At 52.3% G+C, this 19,076-nt stretch overlaps 7 protein-coding genes across 7 annotated transcripts; 4 read left to right on the top strand and 3 right to left on the bottom strand.

Moving 5' to 3' along the window:
- Positions 1–486: 486 nt before the first annotated feature.
- J4E79_007946 (uncharacterized protein) lies at positions 487–2,226 on the top strand (the record flags this gene model as incomplete). Its single annotated transcript, XM_049356808.1, has 1 exon — positions 487–2,226. One exon carries the CDS (start codon positions 487–489, stop codon positions 2,224–2,226), a length of 1,740 nt encoding a protein of 579 aa, XP_049208655.1.
- A 63-nt stretch (positions 2,227–2,289) lies between these two features.
- J4E79_007945 (uncharacterized protein) lies at positions 2,290–4,398 on the bottom strand (the record flags this gene model as incomplete). Its single annotated transcript, XM_049356807.1, has 5 exons — positions 2,290–2,891; positions 2,947–3,681; positions 3,735–4,020; positions 4,071–4,223; positions 4,270–4,398. The coding sequence occupies 5 exons, from the start codon at positions 4,396–4,398 to the stop codon at positions 2,290–2,292; spliced, it is 1,905 nt and encodes a 634-aa protein (XP_049208654.1).
- Positions 4,399–4,622: 224 nt separating this feature from the next.
- J4E79_007944 (uncharacterized protein) lies at positions 4,623–5,434 on the top strand (the record flags this gene model as incomplete). The annotated part of the gene is made up of 3 exons (XM_049356806.1): positions 4,623–4,841; positions 4,890–5,206; positions 5,257–5,434. The coding sequence occupies 3 exons, from the start codon at positions 4,623–4,625 to the stop codon at positions 5,432–5,434; spliced, it is 714 nt and encodes a 237-aa protein (XP_049208653.1).
- Positions 5,435–5,464: 30 nt separating this feature from the next.
- J4E79_007943 (uncharacterized protein) lies at positions 5,465–7,787 on the bottom strand (the record flags this gene model as incomplete). Its single annotated transcript, XM_049356805.1, has 5 exons — positions 5,465–5,777; positions 5,830–6,305; positions 6,359–7,065; positions 7,114–7,469; positions 7,717–7,787. The coding sequence occupies 5 exons, from the start codon at positions 7,785–7,787 to the stop codon at positions 5,465–5,467; spliced, it is 1,923 nt and encodes a 640-aa protein (XP_049208652.1).
- A 236-nt stretch (positions 7,788–8,023) lies between these two features.
- Positions 8,024–9,072, bottom strand: J4E79_007942 (uncharacterized protein; the record flags this gene model as incomplete). The annotated part of the gene is made up of 2 exons (XM_049356804.1): positions 8,024–8,362; positions 8,413–9,072. The coding sequence occupies 2 exons, from the start codon at positions 9,070–9,072 to the stop codon at positions 8,024–8,026; spliced, it is 999 nt and encodes a 332-aa protein (XP_049208651.1).
- Positions 9,073–11,453: 2,381 nt separating this feature from the next.
- J4E79_007941 (uncharacterized protein) lies at positions 11,454–12,567 on the top strand (the record flags this gene model as incomplete). Its single annotated transcript, XM_049356803.1, has 4 exons — positions 11,454–11,751; positions 11,803–11,918; positions 11,969–12,478; positions 12,535–12,567. 4 exons carry the CDS (start codon positions 11,454–11,456, stop codon positions 12,565–12,567), a joined length of 957 nt encoding a protein of 318 aa, XP_049208650.1.
- Positions 12,568–13,474: 907 nt separating this feature from the next.
- J4E79_007940 (uncharacterized protein) lies at positions 13,475–16,556 on the top strand (the record flags this gene model as incomplete). Its single annotated transcript, XM_049356802.1, has 3 exons — positions 13,475–13,583; positions 13,633–15,417; positions 15,466–16,556. The coding sequence occupies 3 exons, from the start codon at positions 13,475–13,477 to the stop codon at positions 16,554–16,556; spliced, it is 2,985 nt and encodes a 994-aa protein (XP_049208649.1).
- Positions 16,557–19,076: the final 2,520 nt, after the last annotated feature.

Here is a 19,076-nt window from a genome sequence, read left to right as displayed (position 1 = left end):
GTCATCCCCCATTTTACATCTCTGTTTTCTTCCGGCCTGCATCATCCGCTCGCTCGCGGCGCGAAATATGTATCCTTTTAGGAGCCCTGGTGGTGGCTGGTTTATATCTTCGCTACTGTCTCTAATACCCCTCTTGATTGCTCTGACATAGCGCTCGCTTTTTTGGTTTTCCTTGCTCGTGTATCACAAGTAGCCTTGTACCTGTTAGTCGCATCAGTGCGCTCTTACTTTCTTCGGTGGCGGCGTTGTATTGCTAGCATTTAGTGTACAGACATATTCCTCCTGTGGGGTTCGCCATACATTGCTTTGTTACCTTGGTGTTACGTGATGAGAAGAGGATCGAAACGCTTTCACTGCCATTGTTAGTCGGATGAGTGTTTGCTACGTCCAAGCTTTCGGCGGTAAAAACAGTCTTTGCTCCTGCCCTCCTTCCTAGCCGCACTCAGACGCCGAAAATCCATATCCGATCCCGTCAAGACCGCGCCGATGCAGGAAGTCGACAGAGACTGCGAACTCGATGATCGCGAGCCTGAAGCGCGCTATATTCCCGAACTGTCCAACGCCATCGAGAAGTTCCTAGACGCACCCTATGGATCCCAGCTCATCATACGATTCTTCGCAGGTATACTCAGTCAACGTGAAGCCGATGAGTACTGCCTTGTGTACACGCCAACCCCTCAACGATACGACGATGTGTGCGCCACAATACCGGAACTCGTGGACCCGGAAGCACCGCAGTTTCAAACTAGGCAATCCGTAAGACAAGTCCTGCCTGGTATCTTCTACCGAGGACAATATTCGCACGTTGTGGATGAGTACACCGATCAGACGGACTTGATGTCGGGAGAAGTACTTTGGGACAAAGGTGAAGGATATACGACAGTAACTCGCGGTGTAAAGTGGCTTGTCGAGTGCGCACTCATCCGTCTACCAGATGGAGTGGCTTATTACGCCGGGGCGAGAACGGCGCTCCAGCAACTTCTTACGCCTCAACCAAAATACGACAGTAGTCATGACTACCGGGGAGAGGAGGAGTACTGCCAAACCATGACAGCCATCCAACCCGCGCTCCGTCTTTTCACCATGTGGTCCCGTTGCGACGAAGCATCCATAGCAAGCCTGCTCGATATCGTAATGGACATCACACTCAACGTAGTCGCAATCTGGGAAAGAAACCCATGTTTCTATCCATCGTACGCGACCTATCTCGGCGGCTTTGTACAGGCACGCGCCCGCTTCAAGAACATAGTCGAAGCGACTCCATCACTTCACGGAAGTCAAGCCGAGGTGCTTCCTTACCATACAAGAGCCGCATTAAGGAAGATCAAGTTTAGGGATATCTGGGATGATCTGTGGGCCGAGGCTTTTGCCCTCACCATGGATAAGCCGATTGCAGACCATATGTACCAAGGAGTGATGGATCAGTTCGCCAGAGCTATGATACAGTCGAAATCGCAGACTGTGGATATGAAGGCTCTGTTGAGACGGATGTGGAGAGACGGACGTTTACAATTTCGGACTTGGATAGATATGCCTGAAGCGGTTCCTTCACTGTCAGCAGACGGTATTAGAAAGGGCGAGTTCGGAGGCATTCCACGAACTCTGGCTCAGCGGCGAACCATTGGCACCGATTCCTACGACAGCGACGAAATACGCGCGTTTTGGTACGCAAACAACTGGCAAACCGACAACGGAGAAAACACTGGAGATGACTCCGAAGATGGATACAATCTTGACACGAAGACCCTACGCAACCTCTACGGAAAGGCTTATCTAGAGGCCTACGGACCTCCCATAGAGCCACTGAAGCATGGAAAATGGGATCTGGACATCCCTCAAGATCAGCTCTGCGTTGTGTGTCTTGAAGCTCACGGTTTATTGGGTGCCAAAATGAGCGCTTGTGGCCATTACTTTCACTTCGCTTGCATCAAGGAATGGATGAACGACACTTCACCCAATTCCAACCTCTGTCCTGAATGCCGAGCTCAGATTTGTAATGAACGGAGGAAGGTACGGATGACGGGGTGGATGACTGACTCTGAGGATGACTCAGAGAATGGTGAGGATGACTTTGCGGATGACGAGGATGAGGAAAGTGATTATGATGATGGAGATGAAGACGACTCAATGCTTGAGCAGTTGGAAGGTGACGCGATGAGGGATTGGAGAGCAGAGCAAGAAAGAAGAAACCAGACAGGCCTGCAGCCTACATTAGGACAACATTGAGCAAAACAGAAGACCCAGCGTCAATGTACGCTTCACGCTGTTTAGCTTCTATGTATACTATTCTCATACGTTCGTCACCTCAGTCTGCAGCGCCTTCATGGGCTTCTCATCGAATGCCGCAGCCTCGGCCTCTTCCAGTCCCAAACTCTGCGCAATGTTGTACAACCTCGTCTTCTCCTCGTGCGCAGTGCTATCACCAAACACAGCATCCATCTCTTCCAAGCTCTTGCCCCTGGTCTCGGGAATCAAGAACCACGTGAACACGAAGGCGATTAGAGCGAAAGCAGCAAAGAAGATGTATGTGCCGAATCCGATGGTTTCCAGCATATCGGGTGTGACGAGACCGATGATGAAGTTGCACATCCATGTCGATGAGGTAGTCAAAGACATGGCTTTTGAGCGGTTACCAATGTTGTAGATCTCTGATGGAAGTACCCAGCCGATTGGTGCCCAAGAGTATGAGAAGTTGACGTCGTATATGTAGATGAAGGCGATGCCCGTCCATCCAGCTGCGGGGTGATCCTTGAGCGTCGATCCGTAACCGCCAATGACACCGCCGACAATCAAAAGGGATATGCAAGTACCGGCGGCACCGCAGAGGAGGAGAGGGCGGCGGCCGATCTTGTCGATGAGGAAGAGCGCAGGAAGAGTAGACAATGTGTTGACTAGAGGGTCGAGTTAGTAATCAAATTTCGTGGCGTCTGACAGCAGATCACATACCTATTCCATAAACACCTGTTGCGAGCAGACCAGTCGTCTTACCACTGAGGCCTAGCTGACCAAAGATTGTGGGCGCGTAGTAGATGATCGCATTGCATCCGATGAACTGTTGGAAGAACATGACACAGCAACCGATAGCGGTACGCTTGAAAGATGGCCAGGTCGAAAAGAGCGTTGAGTAACCGGAAAGATACAGCGAAACTCCAGACTTGCCCGGGAACTTCTCGCGGTTGTATTGCTCCTCAAACATGACTTCAGCTTTGATGGAGAGATACTCCTTTTGCAGAGACTCATCATCTGGAGAAGTGCGACGTACTCGGGCGAGCGCTCTCACACCAGCCTCTTCGTTGTCGCGCATACAGTAGTAGCGAGGTGATTCGGGGAAGAACAGCATTCCAATACCGAGAACGAGACCGGGGAAGATCTGGAGCGCGAAAGGAACGCGCCACGCAGCATCGCTCTGACCGGTGCAGCCGTTCGGGCCTACGTCGTTTCGTGGGTCGAAGGTAGGCTCTGCTGCAGTGCCACCAGTGTACGGGATGTCGGGCGCGCAACGTACGCCCCCAATGTACTGGGTACCAAACTCGAGCCAGTAGGAGACGAGGATACCGAGTGTGATGGAAAGCTGTTGGAGAACGACTAGAGTGCCTCTGATGCCGGCGGTTGAGACCTCACTCATGTACATTGGTACAATCATTGTTAACATACCAACGGCGAAACCAGCGATTGCGCGGCCTGTGTGCATTGTCAGTCTAGATTGCCATCACACCACGCTGGAAGTTCCGTACCTGCAAAAGCCATCGGAATGTTGATCGCGCCAGCTTGAAGCGCAGAGCCAATGGTGAAGATGACGACAGCTATGATAATAGATCCTTTGCGACCAAAGCGATCGGCTACTGGGCCGTTGACGAGAGAACCGAACCAAGCAGCGAGTAGCAATGTCGAGACAAACCAGCCCTTGAAGGAGCTGTCTGTAGAGATTCTCGGGAAGGATGCCGCGAAGGACTCCATCGTCAGCACCCCAGAGACGACACCTTGATCATAACCGAAGAGAAAACCGCCCAGCGAGGCGAACTACGCATGTTAGCTGAAACTGAGATAAGTTAGGCTCGATACCAACTTACGGCGGATAGCCCAAGGAGATATGGGTTTTGTCTCAGCTCCTTGTAGACACCAATCTTTGGCGCAGCTCCAACAGCGGTAGCATCCTGAATTGAAGACATGCTGGTCGTCTTCTTTGTGGATATGCCAATATCGGCTCCGATGGTTGGAATCAGCTATGAGTAGGCAGCCTACTGGTGATAGTGTCGCGTGCTTATATACCTTTGCCGATCGCGTGAGAACTTCACGATCGTAGCTGGGGTCCGACACCTTCGGACCACTGTCGTCCGACTCCACGATTCTCCATGCGTCTACGCCGGTAGTCGTAAGTGCCATGCGGGATCCCCGCATGGTAAAGTTGCCTGATTCAGTTGTGGGAACTGGGGTTCCAACATGACTTATGCTCGGACAGCTGTCGTCCGACGAAGTCCACAACGCCAACGTGATCTTTAGATCATAGCTCGTCGCATGTAGTACTGTAACACTGCTCACCTTGTGCCAGTCCTTTCACCCGAGCATCTCATACATTTTCGCATCTCATTAAGAATTTTGTGACTGCTATTCCAGAGTCGCCGATGATGCCAGCCGAATCAAAGGTGGACGCCTTGCGTGCAGCCATACTCGATGTGGTCAAGCGCACGGAAAACCTTCTGTCTCGCCAAGCGACCGATCCCGATCATCGCATGCTTGTTGCTCTTGCAGGCGTGCCAGGCGCGGGAAAGTCAACGGTGTCTGATGCGCTCGTCTCTGAGCTTGCTGCACGAGGTATCAGAGATGTTGCTGTTGTACCGATGGTAGGAGCCAACCGAGACCCGCGATGCCACATCTCTGACGAGCACTAGGACGGCTTCCACTACACTCGGGAAATTTTGTCGACTTTCGATGATGCCGAAGTAGCGTTCAAAAGGCGTGGGGCGCCGTTCACATTTGATGCGAAGGCGTGTGTGACGCTTGTCAAGACACTCAAAGAAGCTCCCGTCACCAAGGATGGCGAAGCCGACATCTGTATTCCTGCACCCGGCTTCGACCATGCTGTCAAGGACCCCGTGCAAGATGCTATCAAGATCTCTTCTCGTACTCGACTTGTTATTGTTGAGGGCAACTACACACTCTTGAAACAAGACCCATGGGATCAGATTGCAGAGATGTGTGATGAAAGGTTGGTCATGGTCATTCATCGCCTGGCGGGCTGGTACTGACACTCTGTAGATGGTTTGTCGACGCGCCTGTAGACACAGTTCGTGATAGGTTAGCACAACGTCACCTTGCTGCTGGCATCGAGACTTCGATGTCAGCTGCAATCGCACGAGCAGAGGAGAATGACATTCCAAACGGCGAACTGATACGATCCATGATGGTAAAGCCGGATGTCATCATCGAGAATTGAGGCATCGTGCCATTAAGATTGCGCCCGAGGTTAGAAACCGGACGTAGTAAAATCCCAATCGAAGGAGTTGAATAACTCATTGGACTCAACAGACCATGGAAACGTACTCAAGGCGTCTTTATCCAGCTCCAGATCCTGCAGTGTACCGGAGTCCAACTCGCCGTCAGACACCACTTGGTCAAGGATGGCCACGCAGCGAGCTGACAGCGAATCCCCAACTAGCCGTTCGCGGAAGGTGGTTCGGGCCAAGCGAACATCGTCGTACCAGATTGCAGTCTCCTCAGCGCGTGGGAAGCTGATGATGCAAAGGGTTATTACTAGTGCCGCGTGGAAAAGGAAGTACCTGTAATTCCATTAGCACATGTGTTCATTTGGGTTCCACTTCAAGTACTTACGTGGCGTACCACCCCTCCAGTCTGTTCAAGTCCTGTGTTGCATATTGATGTATCGAAACCACTGTAGAATGCGCGGCTTCAAGACAAATTCGCTTACAGTCCTCTTGGCTTGACTGCATGGCTAGGTCTGGGATCTGGCCTCGCTCGGAAATGGCTCGGCGCAATAAGATCTGTCGGAATATGATGATTTTGAGATTCCAGAACCTCCACCACAGTCGAGAGCGGGCGAATGAGTACCATGGAGCCGTCGATCTGGGTGCATGCGAAAGCTGGAAATATGTCGGAACTGTGTGTGTCCACGCATCCATGGAAGCGTTCAAAGCGAGCGCGGCCTCCGCAGAGAGCCCGGGTTCGGCTAGTAGTTTGTTTGAGATGTGGTTCGTCTGTAGGTGAAAACTACTCTGCACTCTGAGAGAGGAGTATATAGTCGGTTCGTCAACCTCAGTAGGCAGCGTTGTAGTTTGTGGTGTAAGTGACTAGCATGGGTCAGTTTCGCGACGGTTATACAAACTTCGTTGGACGGCCATACCTCGTCGTGGATGTTCAGCACAGCATGAACATCCATAGTCTCTTGGTCAGGCAACATGATAGCGCGACCGAATGTCGTCGAAGCTCCACTGTCGAAGATGTAGAGACCCCACCATACTCTACGTCTCGTCTCGCGCTCGATCAGGGTGATGTTCCAGTGAGGAAGTTCTCGGTGGAGGGCTAGACTGAGCGCTGTGCGAACGCCGAGGCCTAACAGATTCCATCCCGTATTTGGGCTATTGCGCTTCTGACTTAGGTTGCTCAGAAGTATGAGTGCTTGTACAGAAGTCAGGCTGGCAGCTTCAAACACCGACTCTTCCTGACCCAGGGTCAAGGCCCGGCGATATAAGTAGTCTTCCAGTCCAATTTGATCGTTGTTCAACGACCACGCGCCGAGTGCTATGATCGCATGGGAAAGCATGTTCCACGACTTCTTTGAGGGCCGCGGGACGACTTCATGGTACTGCGCTCGGAATGTTGCTTCGTGAACGAATGGATAGACTACGTGGTAGTTGGCAAAGTAGGCATCAATCAAGCTCGACGACAGTTGTGTTGTGAGAGCTGCATGCGAGATGTGCGATGTTGCCAATACGTTTCGAAAGGAAGCGGATGGAGTCGCCATACTCTGTTGAGGCCTTGGAACAGACTGGTGCAGAAAGCCGGCCCAGTCCAGCAAACATCGAAGGAAAACGACTCCAGAAGTCGAGCCTAGATAGTTTCAGTCACGCGTTTTGCTCTTCGAGTGAAGCAACTGACCCAAATAACCTACACCAGTAGGCTCGACTGACAGGGCGGCCATGCCATCAGTCAGCCCATCGACATTGACGTCTTCTTCTTGCCAATTGAAGCCATCGACATTGTTGGGTACAGCTTCAGGTAACGCAGGCTCATGTGTGCTTGAGTGGGTGCTGCCCTGGGGGCTTGGTGCTACTTCTGGCGTCTGAGACTGGATGATGACGGATCGTGCAGAGCCAGCCACATTTGGAGCTGATAACAAGTCTTCAATATCAACTCCAGGTAGCAACTGCGTGACCAGAGACTCCAGACTGTGCAGTCGCTTCTCTACACCCGTGAGGTATGCCCGTGTCAAGGGTGATCTAGCGACTTTGCCACTGTAATGGCAGTGCGAGCCGCTATGGGCGCAGGAAGTGCATATTGGCGCATCTTTCGAGCACTTTAGCTTCTTCGCGCGACAACGATCGCATGAGAGAGCATCGCGTGGTCTTCGGTGCTCCATGCATGGAGCTTCTCTAGTGTGCAGAGGTGGGGGCGGGATGCGGATGCAGAAGCATCGCCGCCCACCTTGGAGTGCAGCTCGCGCGCTGATCTATGCCGAAATCGGCCCGAAAGGCCGCGCACCTCTCGCGTCCTCGACTCCTGAACAACAGATCATTGACTTCGTTGGAAGCAGCAAGCACAACACCTCTCATCGTCTTCGTCTGAAATACTGTCGGAATGCGCAGTGCGCACTACTTACGAAGCTTTCAACAACGTCGCCGCATGTACAACATCCCCTCTAGCACAGAGAAAGATCACAGTGTTGTGGAAATATGATGCATCCTCCATTACAATGTATTTCTGATTCGCATAGGCATCCGGATTTACTCGCCCCAAAGATGCAGCTCCGAACTGGCTACGAGGTCCTCCACCGCCGACAGTTCATGAACTAATCATCGCTAAGGTCCGCTGTCTCCAACCTCTTGACCAGATGCCAAAGCCAATCCTCGAAGTGACTCTTGCCAAAGTCTCTACCTCTTGGAGCATCGTACTTGTTAGACCTCCATCTGCTCGACAACGATCCAAAGTCTGCGTGAGAGGCTGGGTTGTCTATCAGGGCCTTCATCTCTTGTGCATTCTCACCGTCTTCGCCCACACAGATGAGCAACGCCTTGTACGCCCTCTCAGCGAATACACTTGCTCGCGCTTCATCACTGTGGAAGAGACTAAGCTGTACCGCATAACAGTAGATATCCGCCTCCGGGACTTTGGCAGCACCTTTAAACTCCTGGAAACCATCAGTATGGGTTTGCTGTCTTACTCAGCGTGATCACGTACCTTGTTCAAGAGTTCGACTATCTTCCGAAGGTCGAAGAATGCCTCTTCAGGCTTGGACGTTGCGCAATCTGCTTCAGCAAATGTGTCCTGAAGACGAGAGATTTCCTCACGTCGCGCGTCGCTGGCATTTCGGTGAGTAGTTGGAAGCGAGCAGATTGCACACGAACAGTCGAAGCCGAAATGCTTCTTCAGGTAAGCTTGGCGAACACTGGCACTTCCAGAGTCGGTGTAGCAGATACTTATCTCTTCTCCAGCGCTGAGATCGCGAGTGACATGGATTGTCTGCATCCCCATGGAGTCATTCCAGTTGTAATGACTATTTGGAAGGCAACTGTGATTGATGAAGCTGACGGTGGGAAAGATTGCAATGGCAGACAAGTCGCTGCCGCAAGCCATTGAGTTTGTTTTGAAGATGCCGCCGAGGACGTACTTGCCAGTGTAGCTGTTGTGAAGTGAAAAGAATTGTCGCTGCTGAGTCTTGTCCAGGGCCTTAAGGTCTCGTGCGAGTCGAGCCTCCAGTTGCTCGTTGGACATGTTGTTAGGTATCATGAGCAGCGGTTTCTCCGACAGGATACGGGTGCCTTCAGGAATGTCGGAGCGAGCGACCAGGCCTCTACCTTTTCCGGCGATCTTTCGAACATCGTAGAGTGAGGAACTCATGGTATGGGATGCGGCAGTAGTGAAACTAATTGCAGCAGTCAAGTATATCTTTTGCGACCGCTGAGGCGAAAGCAAAGTTTCGTGATTATCACCCTCCTGTGTTGCTTTGGCAAAGACTTTACTGCGCTCGCTGTGTGATGAACGAAGGCAAGAGAATGGTAGGGGTCTAGAAGAAATAGGTTGTGAGTGAGTGAGCTTTTCTACATCAACTAAGCGCAAACCAGGATCTCATCACGTTGTCAAGCCGCTCTATCACCTCTCAAACCCACTGTTTACTCCCACACCATGAAATCAACATTGTATCACGTGCGTGGGTATTTCTCACACCTTCGAGTTCGCAGATCAACCTGATTGCGATCGCCAGAGCCAGTCTTCAAACTCCGTCTCACTCAGACCTTCGGGAATATCATCTTGGCTCGTTTTCCATATCAGAGAAAAATATCCAAAGAGGTGATGTGTATGTGGGTCGAGTTGGAAATTCTTCATCGTCTGTGTTGTCAAACTATCCTCTCCGTCGCAAATGAGCCGGACGTCGTAACCTCTTCCCGCGAAGACGCTGGCACGAGCTTGATCACCATGCATAATGGCGACCTGGAAGGCGTCGAAATATAGTTTCGACTCCATGGTAGTGGCGCAACCTCTGAACTCTTCATTCAGGAGACGTACCATGTATCGGCAGTGCGCTAAAACTTCACCCTAAAGCACACCAGCAAAAGTTAGCGCATATCATAGAAGGTGTGCGAGAACTCATTCTCGAGTTTGGTTTCGATCTGAAAGGTTGTGCTTACTATCACGACTTAGCGAAATGTGCCTCAGAATGGGGTCGGCGGAGATTGTAATACCTGGTTTGGATACGGCGCGCTCCATATTACCCATGACCTTGTCAAGTTGCTCGATGCGAATACGGCGAGCATCACTCTCTTGCCTCTCCGGTACTGGAAGTGAGCAGACACTGCAGTCGCACTCGAAACCGAACGATTCGGTTAGATAATCACGTCGCGCATCGAAAGCCCCTTGCTCGCCATAGCAAATTGTAATCTCCTCCCCCTGTTCAATGTCCCTAACTGCATATATCATCTGGCTATTCTTCATGCTGTTCCAACTGTGCTGTGAATTGGGTACACAAGAGTGGTTGATGAGGCAGATTGTCGGGAAAATGCCGACGATCGGCGGTGTCGACTCGCATGGTAAAGCATTCGTTTGGAAGATACCAGTGAAGACATTGCCGGTGGTTTTGCTTTTGCAGAGACTAAGATACTGGCGTTTTTGATCCTCAGAAAGAGCTCTAACTTTCCTCACGATGTTATCATCGAGGCTGTCAATCTCGGTAGCCAATGTGAGAAGTGGTTTCTCACACAGAATTCGTGTTCCCTTCGGTATGTTAGAGCAAGCTACAATGCCTCTTCCTTTTCCTGGGACTGGTCGTATCTCGTAAAGCGGCGCTCTCGTCGGTTCATCTGCGCGGGATGAGGATGCATCGAACGACATGTCGGATTGATCGCCAGTGTCGGTCTAGGTACTTCGAAATCGCTCATTGAATTCCGCCACTTATATGTCAAGTATAACTAATTGTTAGTCAATCGAGGGTCTGAAAACATGGCGAGCTTGCTCTCATGCTTTGTCCGTAAAACGACAAATCACCGGCAGCTGCGACTGTGCTTCGCCAGCACGTTCTTCTCAACCTCTTCAGTGCGACGGGCCGTACATGCAAAGTCATGCATCATGTTCCAAGGTAGAAACTAATCTTGCCTAAACTCTGAATGGAAGAAGCTTTGCAACTTCCAAACACTAGAACGTACGGTAGGTACCTAGATAGGTGGCGCAACACCTGCATCAGCCTTGGCTGCCTGATCCGGCGCGACCTCATACCACAAGCTTCTGTCTACGCATCAGACAATGGTGAGCGTCGCCTTAATTTTTGGACTTCTTACACATACGTAGCGCCAAGTATTGGAATATGTACCACAAGTTACAGGTGTCTCTCACATCTTGGGCAGCATTCCATCGACAGGTGGCTTGTTGGCGTAATGACAAACGCGAGATCGCCGGATCTGTCAGGAGGACTCGCACCAGAAACAAAGAATCGCGGCTCGGACGGGTAACGAGACGAATTTTGGTTCGAACGTGGATCCTCAAAGCCCAGTCATTACCCTGTCCCAGGAAAGCGCAGTGGACCTGAGCACTCTTAAGCTCGAACCACCCCTTCTCTCTCAGAATTACCACAACACATTCATTACTTGAAATGCCCAACATCTGAGCGTTTGCGACCTGCGATCACGTCATATCACCTGTTACAACACTTACCTTCCAACTCAGCCTATTCCTACCCTTGATACCTTCCTCATTCATCCCGCCGGCTTGGAAGCACCATTGCTACCAATATGTTCATCATATTTACCCTTGTCGCCTCCGCGCTCCTCTTGCTGACTACCTCTGTAGTCGCTCAAGGTGTCGGTCCCGACTTCACACCGGGTCGCTGTTCCTTCGACGCAGTCGTCACTCAGGATTGCTGGGACGACCACGCCAATACTTACGTCGATCTCTCACCTGTTTATGATGGCGCTGGCAATCAGTTCATGGAGCAAACCGACTTTATCGACTTGACAGATGGAGAAACGCTCACGGGCGTGGTTGCTGGGAAGAAACTAAAGATTGGATATGAGAGGGACAGTATCGGATGTGTGTATTATCGCGGGCCACTGGAATTGCAAAATAACTGACGCGAGATAGTCATCTACGGCGACGCTGAATGGCCTAACCAGAATGGAGACAGCGAGTTCAACTGCACCACTAAGCCGTGGGACAACCTGCCGCTGGATTGCAACAATAGTGACCGCAACCATCGAGTTAGTTCTCAAGATACTCTTCTGCTTACTCCCACTAATAACTATTGAAGTCTCAAGCCTTGACCTGCGAGTTCGACTGCACAAAGCCCGAGTCAGACTTCACCGTGAAGCGCGCGCGCTCCGAGGCCCTCCCCGATATGCTTTCGATGCCGCCCAGTCCAGCCGCTATCAACTCGACCTCTGCGAACTACGCGCCAGGATTCTGCTCCTTCAAGCTGCAACTCTTCCAGCAGTGTCTTCACACGCCCGCCGAAGGCTGGCACAACCAGATGCTTGGAATGCTTTACACCGTCGAAGACAACAACCGCAAATCCGTCGTCACGTACCCCGAGGGAACAGGTCGTATCGACAAGAGTGCTGTGAGGCTTTTGGGCATGGGCGGCCTGATTGTTGTTTACAGTCCGGAGGATAGACAGATGTACTTTGCGTTTGAGCCGAAGGGTGGCTACTGGAGCACTCTGACCACCAACACCCCGGATGCGATGGGCATGTGCTCTTGGAACCCATGGACGCGCGCTGAGACTGGCTGTGATGAGAGTCACCAGAACGATCACCCGAGGGTAAGTCATCCTGGGAGTCCTTGATGTTGATGGTACGATGACTAACGGCGTTGTAGCTTTCGGACATGACCTGTGGGTTCTGGTGCTAGAGAACCCGGGGTGAAGCCAGCGATGGCACCTTGGAAAGATGCAACATTGTCATGTCGATATTGATCGAGATGGCTGTCTGGATACATTGCGTGGCCATAGGGTGTTGGAGGATATGTTAAAGGTACTCGTCTTCCGGCTTAACAGGTGCTCAGCGTGCTGGTGTTGCATGTATCCATATCTCCAGCTGAAAGATAATCCTATCTTCTGTCCAAGGCCTGTGGCTATCCTTCCTACCCGGGTACATGCTTATGCAATTGTGCGCTAGTAGAAGCTATGGCATGTCATCGAGACGCGACCTCGGGCTGTTCGTGACGCGTGAGTAGCGACAATATACATCCCAGCCACCAGCCGTGCCATATCGAGACACGGACAAAGACGACGGATATGACGTTCGTGGTCTCCGCTCACTGCCCATTGGCCGGATTGGGTGCTGTGCCACGCGCAGAGTGCACGAGCATATCACATGCCGCGAGCAGCAGGTACAGCCAGGACGCATCGGTCGGCCTGACGTAAGCAGCGGATTGCACGGCCACACTCAACGCGTGACCCGACAGTGGATCGTGAGGTACCCGAGGGAGTTATGGACTGTTACGTGGTGTTGTGTTCAAGATTGGAGGAGCGGACACGCCATTCCGTAATAGCCAAAGCCCCCGCGCTCGTGACCCGCTCCCGAGCCCTTCGACGCCTCAGTACCGTAAGCTCAAGTCGACGATAACAAATAGCAGAATTGCGCGGAGTCATACACGAAGACCTTCCTGTAGGCGTTACCGTTGCGCACACTCGCTGCATATTGCATGCAGGTACCGTCTCGCTGGATTGAGGAGCCTCGGCGGTATTCCAGCCCTTATCAGAGCCAAAGTCCGCCAGCTCTCAGCCGGTGCAAGCCGACCGTAATCCACCACCACCATGTCGACGGCGGGCTCCAACGCTTCTCCACCGCCGCGCACGCAGAATGCCCAGCACACGCGCACCTACCAGGCCTGCATCCCGTGCAGACGCAGGAAGGTGCGATGCGGTACGTTAACGCTGCAGCGTGCTTATCGCGCAATTGCTGACATCTCCAGATCTTGGCCCGGTAGATAACCCACACGACCCGCCCTGCGTGCGATGCAGGAGGGAGAGTAAGGAGTGCTTCTTCTCTGCGACACGCCGGAAGCGCAAGGCCGACGGCGAGGACGACTATGACGAGGTCGACGACTACGAGCTGCGCAATGGCCGGAAGCGCCAGCGCTCAGATGGCCTGCCGGAGCCTCTGATCACCACGACGACCAACCCGGCGTACATATCGCAGCCCCTGACCCCAGGCGGCTCCATCGGACGGTACGAACCGCTGCGACGGCCGAACACGTCGGGCGGCCACCAGCCCACGCCCAACGAGGAAGAGGACCAGAAGGTGAACAACGAGACGGTCGCGACGCTGCAGGCGGGCGAGGTCTACAGCGGCCACGATGCGCTGAACCTGCTGTTCGAGGCGGCGGGCATGAACAATCACCACCGCACCGGAAGCAGCTCGAGCATGCAGCGACCGACGCTCGGCAGCACACCCGGCTCGCAGACCAACTTCGCAAGCCCCCGGCCCAACACATCCCATGCGCGCGCCAACTCGCGCGCCACCGTCGAGCCCTCGGTCGATCCGGCTATACAGCAGCCCATGCTGCCCGACCCGCCGAACGAAGCTGCCTTCGCCGACGCTGTGAGAGCCTGGTCAAAGTTCCGCTTTGTGCGCGCAGGGTGGCTCACGGCAAAGGAGGCAATCGCATACATCGACTACTTCTACGCCTTCCTATCGCCGCTCACACCAATCGTCGTGCCCGACTACCGCGATCATGCCTTTCACGCGAAGCTGCTTAAGGAGGAGCCCATGCTGGTCATCACGCTGTTGACCATCTCGGCGAGGTATTCACAACCGAGCGGCTCGAGCGGTGTTGGCGCAACGTCTCGGTCATACCTCATCCACGAGAAGCTATGGAAGTACCTGCAGGGTATGATAGATCGCATGATCTTCGGACAAGAGCAGTTCGGCGGCGGCTTCTGTGGCGCAGGCCAGCAGCCTGGATCCGACGTGAACCCTCTGTCGCGGAAGGGCCTTCGTACACTTGGCACTGTCGAGAGTCTGATGCTACTTACCGAATGGCATCCTCGCGCGCTGCACTTCCCTCCTGGCGATGACGACGACGAGCTCGTTCTCCCCGATGACCCCTACGAGGCAGGACCGAAGGCTGATATGTACAAAGGCGTGGGTGATAAGCGCATCGACAGTTGGCTGGAGCCGTGCTGGCGCAGTGACCGCATGTGCTGGATGCTGCTGGGCAACGCCATGACGCTCGCGTTCGAGATTGGTGTCTTCGACGAGACGAACGAAACCGAGTTCGAAGAGGCAAATCAGCACCTCTCGCATGCGACAGTGAAGGCCTACTACCGGAGGAAGAACCATCTCCGCGACTTGCTTATCATATACGTCACCCAGACTAGTGGCAGACTGGGTCTCACCTCCATGCTTCCGAAGCTTGAGCGGGATGAGAACCTGGTCGGCGGCCCCTCACCACTTGAGCTATACAAGGAGCGCATCAGTCGCATCAAGGCTCCTCCAGCCCAATTTGGAATGCGCTCAGATGGCCAGCGCCTTCCGCTTGAATCCATCGCTACACAGGAGCGCCATGCTGTCCAAGATCTTGTGCTCGACTTCTGGGCCCGCATTGCCAAGGTCATGGAGATGGGTAACCTGAAATTGTTCTCCAATCGACGGAAGACCAGAGAGCTGCTCAAGTCGGGAGGCTACGAGGAGATGCTAAAGTTCTTTCAAGGGCCATTGGTGGAGTGGAGGAAATGCTTCGACCGAGCCCCTCAAGGTAGGACTACTATTGCACTGCTCACACACTTTGTCTAACGACCTCTAGTTCCGGCGCAACTCCGCCATGTCCTCATCATCGAGTTTGAGTATACGCGCGTATATCTCAACTCGCTCGCTCTCCAGGCGGTGGTAGAACGCTGCACACACAACACTCCGCTACAGACACATGCTCAGCCCAACGGCATGAACGGACGCACTCCAAACAGCAACGGCAACGGCAACGGCACCGGTAACGATGACGGCGGCGCTATTCCCTTTAGTACACTCGTCAAGTGGTACGCGAACGATCGCCACTACATCAACGAAGTCATCGATGCGTCACGCAACGTACTGAAAGTCGTGGTGGAGGGTCTACATCCTGGTGGCTATCTACGGCATGCGCCAGTGCGCACGTTCTTCCGCATCGTCAGTGTGGCCATAATACTGCTCAAGACATTTGCGTTGGGCGCAACCGAAGAAGACGTGGCCGTCAGCCTTAGCCTGCTCAGCGACTCAGTTGATGCCCTACGAACGAGCATAGTCGACGATGTGCACGTCGGTAACCGCTTCGCTGACCTCGTCGAAACCCTGACCCACCGCATCCGTTCGCGCTTCGTGCGCCTTGCTGCCAACGGCTCGAGTGGCATATCCCGCGCTGGGAGCAAGAGCCCGAACCAGGCACCATTGATGCCTCCGCCCGCTCCACTCAACAACACCAACCACCTTGCACCGGCATACATGGGATCACAGCAAACAGGATTTTCTGGTACTGGTACCAGCGTGCCCGGCTCCCCTAGCATGGGCCTCGGTGCAAGTGGTCGCGCGACACCTCTCTGGGGTATTTCGGCCGAACCCTACGACCCCAACAGCAACTCCATCAGCATCATGCCGCCGCCTGGCAACTATCAGAACTACCAGAACAACAATACAAATAACAACAACTCCAACGGCAATAACAGTACCAACTGGAGTCAGTGGGCGAATAGTGGTGCGAGCTGGGGCGCTGGGCAAGATCAGGATTGGCTTGCACTGCCACTTGATCCTTTGCTGGATCAGTGGGGTGCGGAGATCAACCAGACGGCCATGGGACCGGATATCGGTGGTATGGACATGTTAGATATCCTTTTGAACATGGGCGGCCCGCCGGGTAGTGCTTAGGCTATGTGTTCTGGGTCATGCGGACGGGAAGGATGATGAGTTTTGGTATGAGAGGATATGTCAAGGTTTCATGGTAGGCTGGGATGCCACGATGTTACGAAAACTTCACGGAGATGGGGGTGGTTGTCTACATCTCTAGTTGATGATATGGTTATGGGAAGGGAAAGCATTCACACGCGATACCATTCTATGGGCCGCGGTTTCGAGCCGCTTTCCGTGTTCAATTTGTCCAGATGCTAGTTATCTTGAGACACCTAGAACTTGCAAAAAGAAAAGCACGGTGTCTGCTTTCATCTGGCACATGAGATTCTTGTCCCCTGGAGAGACCTGGGTGATGTGAGGTGCGTACTAAACAACACATTCGTTCGTGACCCCACGAAAGCGACTCTACAGAACGTCAAGTCGAGAGTCTTCCCTCAGGCTCTTCAGTTTCCTGGCAAAGGGTCGGTTTGCTTCACGCCATGGAAAGCCTCGCCATATTTTTGACACGCATAGGCGTTGGTATCATCATTTTTGGAAGTTACAGGCATAGACAGGGCACTTTTACGAACGCCGAATCCGCACAGAAGGTCATAACGTCCGTGAGAAGAGGCTTGGGCAGATAACATTGACTACTGGAGATATGTTTTTTGCCGTGAGCAAGAGCACATTACTTTGGAAGAAATATTTTTGGTATATAGTTTCGGCGAATCATCTGAAGATGACGGGTAGAATGGGTGACATGGGTGGGTAATTATAACTGCCGTCTCTAGAACGGAAGATCATGTAAAATTTGTCTGCGTGTTTAGGTCTGGCCATGTCATTCGTACCTCGGTAGTGTTGGAGCGCCGAATTCTCGATCATTGGACGATCAGTCCGTATTTTGGAGAAGAAAGGCCACGGACGCATAGAAGAAGTCTGGGATAATTTTGGAGAAGAAGGAACAGAACATATACTACCTTTCCTTGTAATTTGATGGAGAGCGATAGAGGTGTGTAGATGGAGAGGTGAAGAGAGAGCTCGCGGTGGACTTTATATACTCAGAGCACACTGGATTTGCTGGCTAACGACCCTGGACTGGACAAGAGCCATGTGATGACTTGCCGCGTGATTTGGTAGTGGAGCATTCAGGATACGGGTATCAACACGGCCAGAAAGACAACCATAGAGACCTTGGATGCTTGTTTTGAGAAGCGACAAAAATCGCACGTAGCTTTCACTTGCGAGGATTATGTCTCCGGAAAAAGAGGAAAAGGCCAAAGGACATAGGCCGACGTAGATTGTGTTTTGAAATGGTGCGTATGCAGAGAGCGATGTTGGGGAAGCAAGCAGTCGTTGAGGAGGAGACTTTTATAGATCGATCGTCAATTCCAGACCATAGAGCAAGGCAAAGGATGCTTTCATGAAATGTGCTGGGTAGCATTTTGTAGAACTGTACGAGCGAGGAAACACTTTACAGCGGTGTCTTGTTTGCAACACTTTATACGGGCTCGCTTTTGCGCAACACATAACAGTGGCATCTGTGCTTTTGTAGTCCAGCTTTCGAGAAATCGAAGGCACAACGAACATCATGTGTCTGAACTACACAAAACATAAGGTTCGGCCGTAGTAATTTGGAAAGAAACAGGACGCAGGACATCAAACTTTGGAGCGCGAACTTTGGTCTGACAATGCAGGGAATGATGAAGATGAGGAGGAGAAGATGAGGGATGGAAGACGGGCTACATCTTATACCCTCCGTCTGACGCACGGTCCTTTCTGTTCGAAATATCATCGCCATTTGCCTTCCTTCGCATATATCACAGGGTAAAGCGATCGATACACATCAACAGTGGTAACGCTCGTTTTTGGTTGTGCCATGTACAAACGAGCGAGCAGCGCAATGCAACATAACTTTGCTGTGAACCTCTTTTGTTCCAGGCAACTCAGGGAAAGTCATGAACAGCTAACATCACGTTTTGAGAAAAGAGCGAAGATCATTACAAAGTCATGACAGTGCCCTCGTGCTTTTGCTAAATGAGTGGAAGATATCGCAGTAGTCTCAAAGTCAAATGGGTTGTTTGTATACCTCCTAGCCAGGGAGATGCCATAGCGATTTCGTGGGGCGTGCTTTTGAAAGCAGCGCAGCGCAGCATCAAGTTGTTTGCCGCACGTTTTCGAGGTAGCAACTCTGTAGACGAGAGGACATACCCCAAGATCCATGTGATAATCCAGTCGTCGGTTTTGATGTATCGGAGAATGGTGCGAAGGCGTTTCAAGATTATTTTTCGCCGATCACAGAAGCACAACGATTTGACCAAAAGTCCATGTCTTCGGCTGATAACAGTCGAAGATATCATCGCATCGATCGTTGCAAAAATTGAACGCGTGGCAAGGGTGAAGATTCCATCCGCTCGATTCTTTGGAACTGCTCGTGAGCCGGAAAAGCAGAAAAGCCAAACATCGACTGGTATTCTCCCGCTTTTAGATGCTGGAAGAACAAGACGCAGGCCGATACATGACATCAAAATGGTAATGATTTGTAAGAAAGAAACCAGGAAA

The sequence above is a fragment of the Alternaria viburni genome (assembly GCF_023758015.1).
Source record: "Alternaria viburni strain BMP 2772 chromosome Unknown scaffold_18, whole genome shotgun sequence".
Lineage (NCBI taxonomy): Eukaryota > Fungi > Ascomycota > Dothideomycetes > Pleosporales > Pleosporaceae > Alternaria > Alternaria viburni.
The sequence above is the reverse complement of the archived record's forward strand: the minus strand, read 5'-3'. Positions and strand labels throughout refer to the sequence as shown.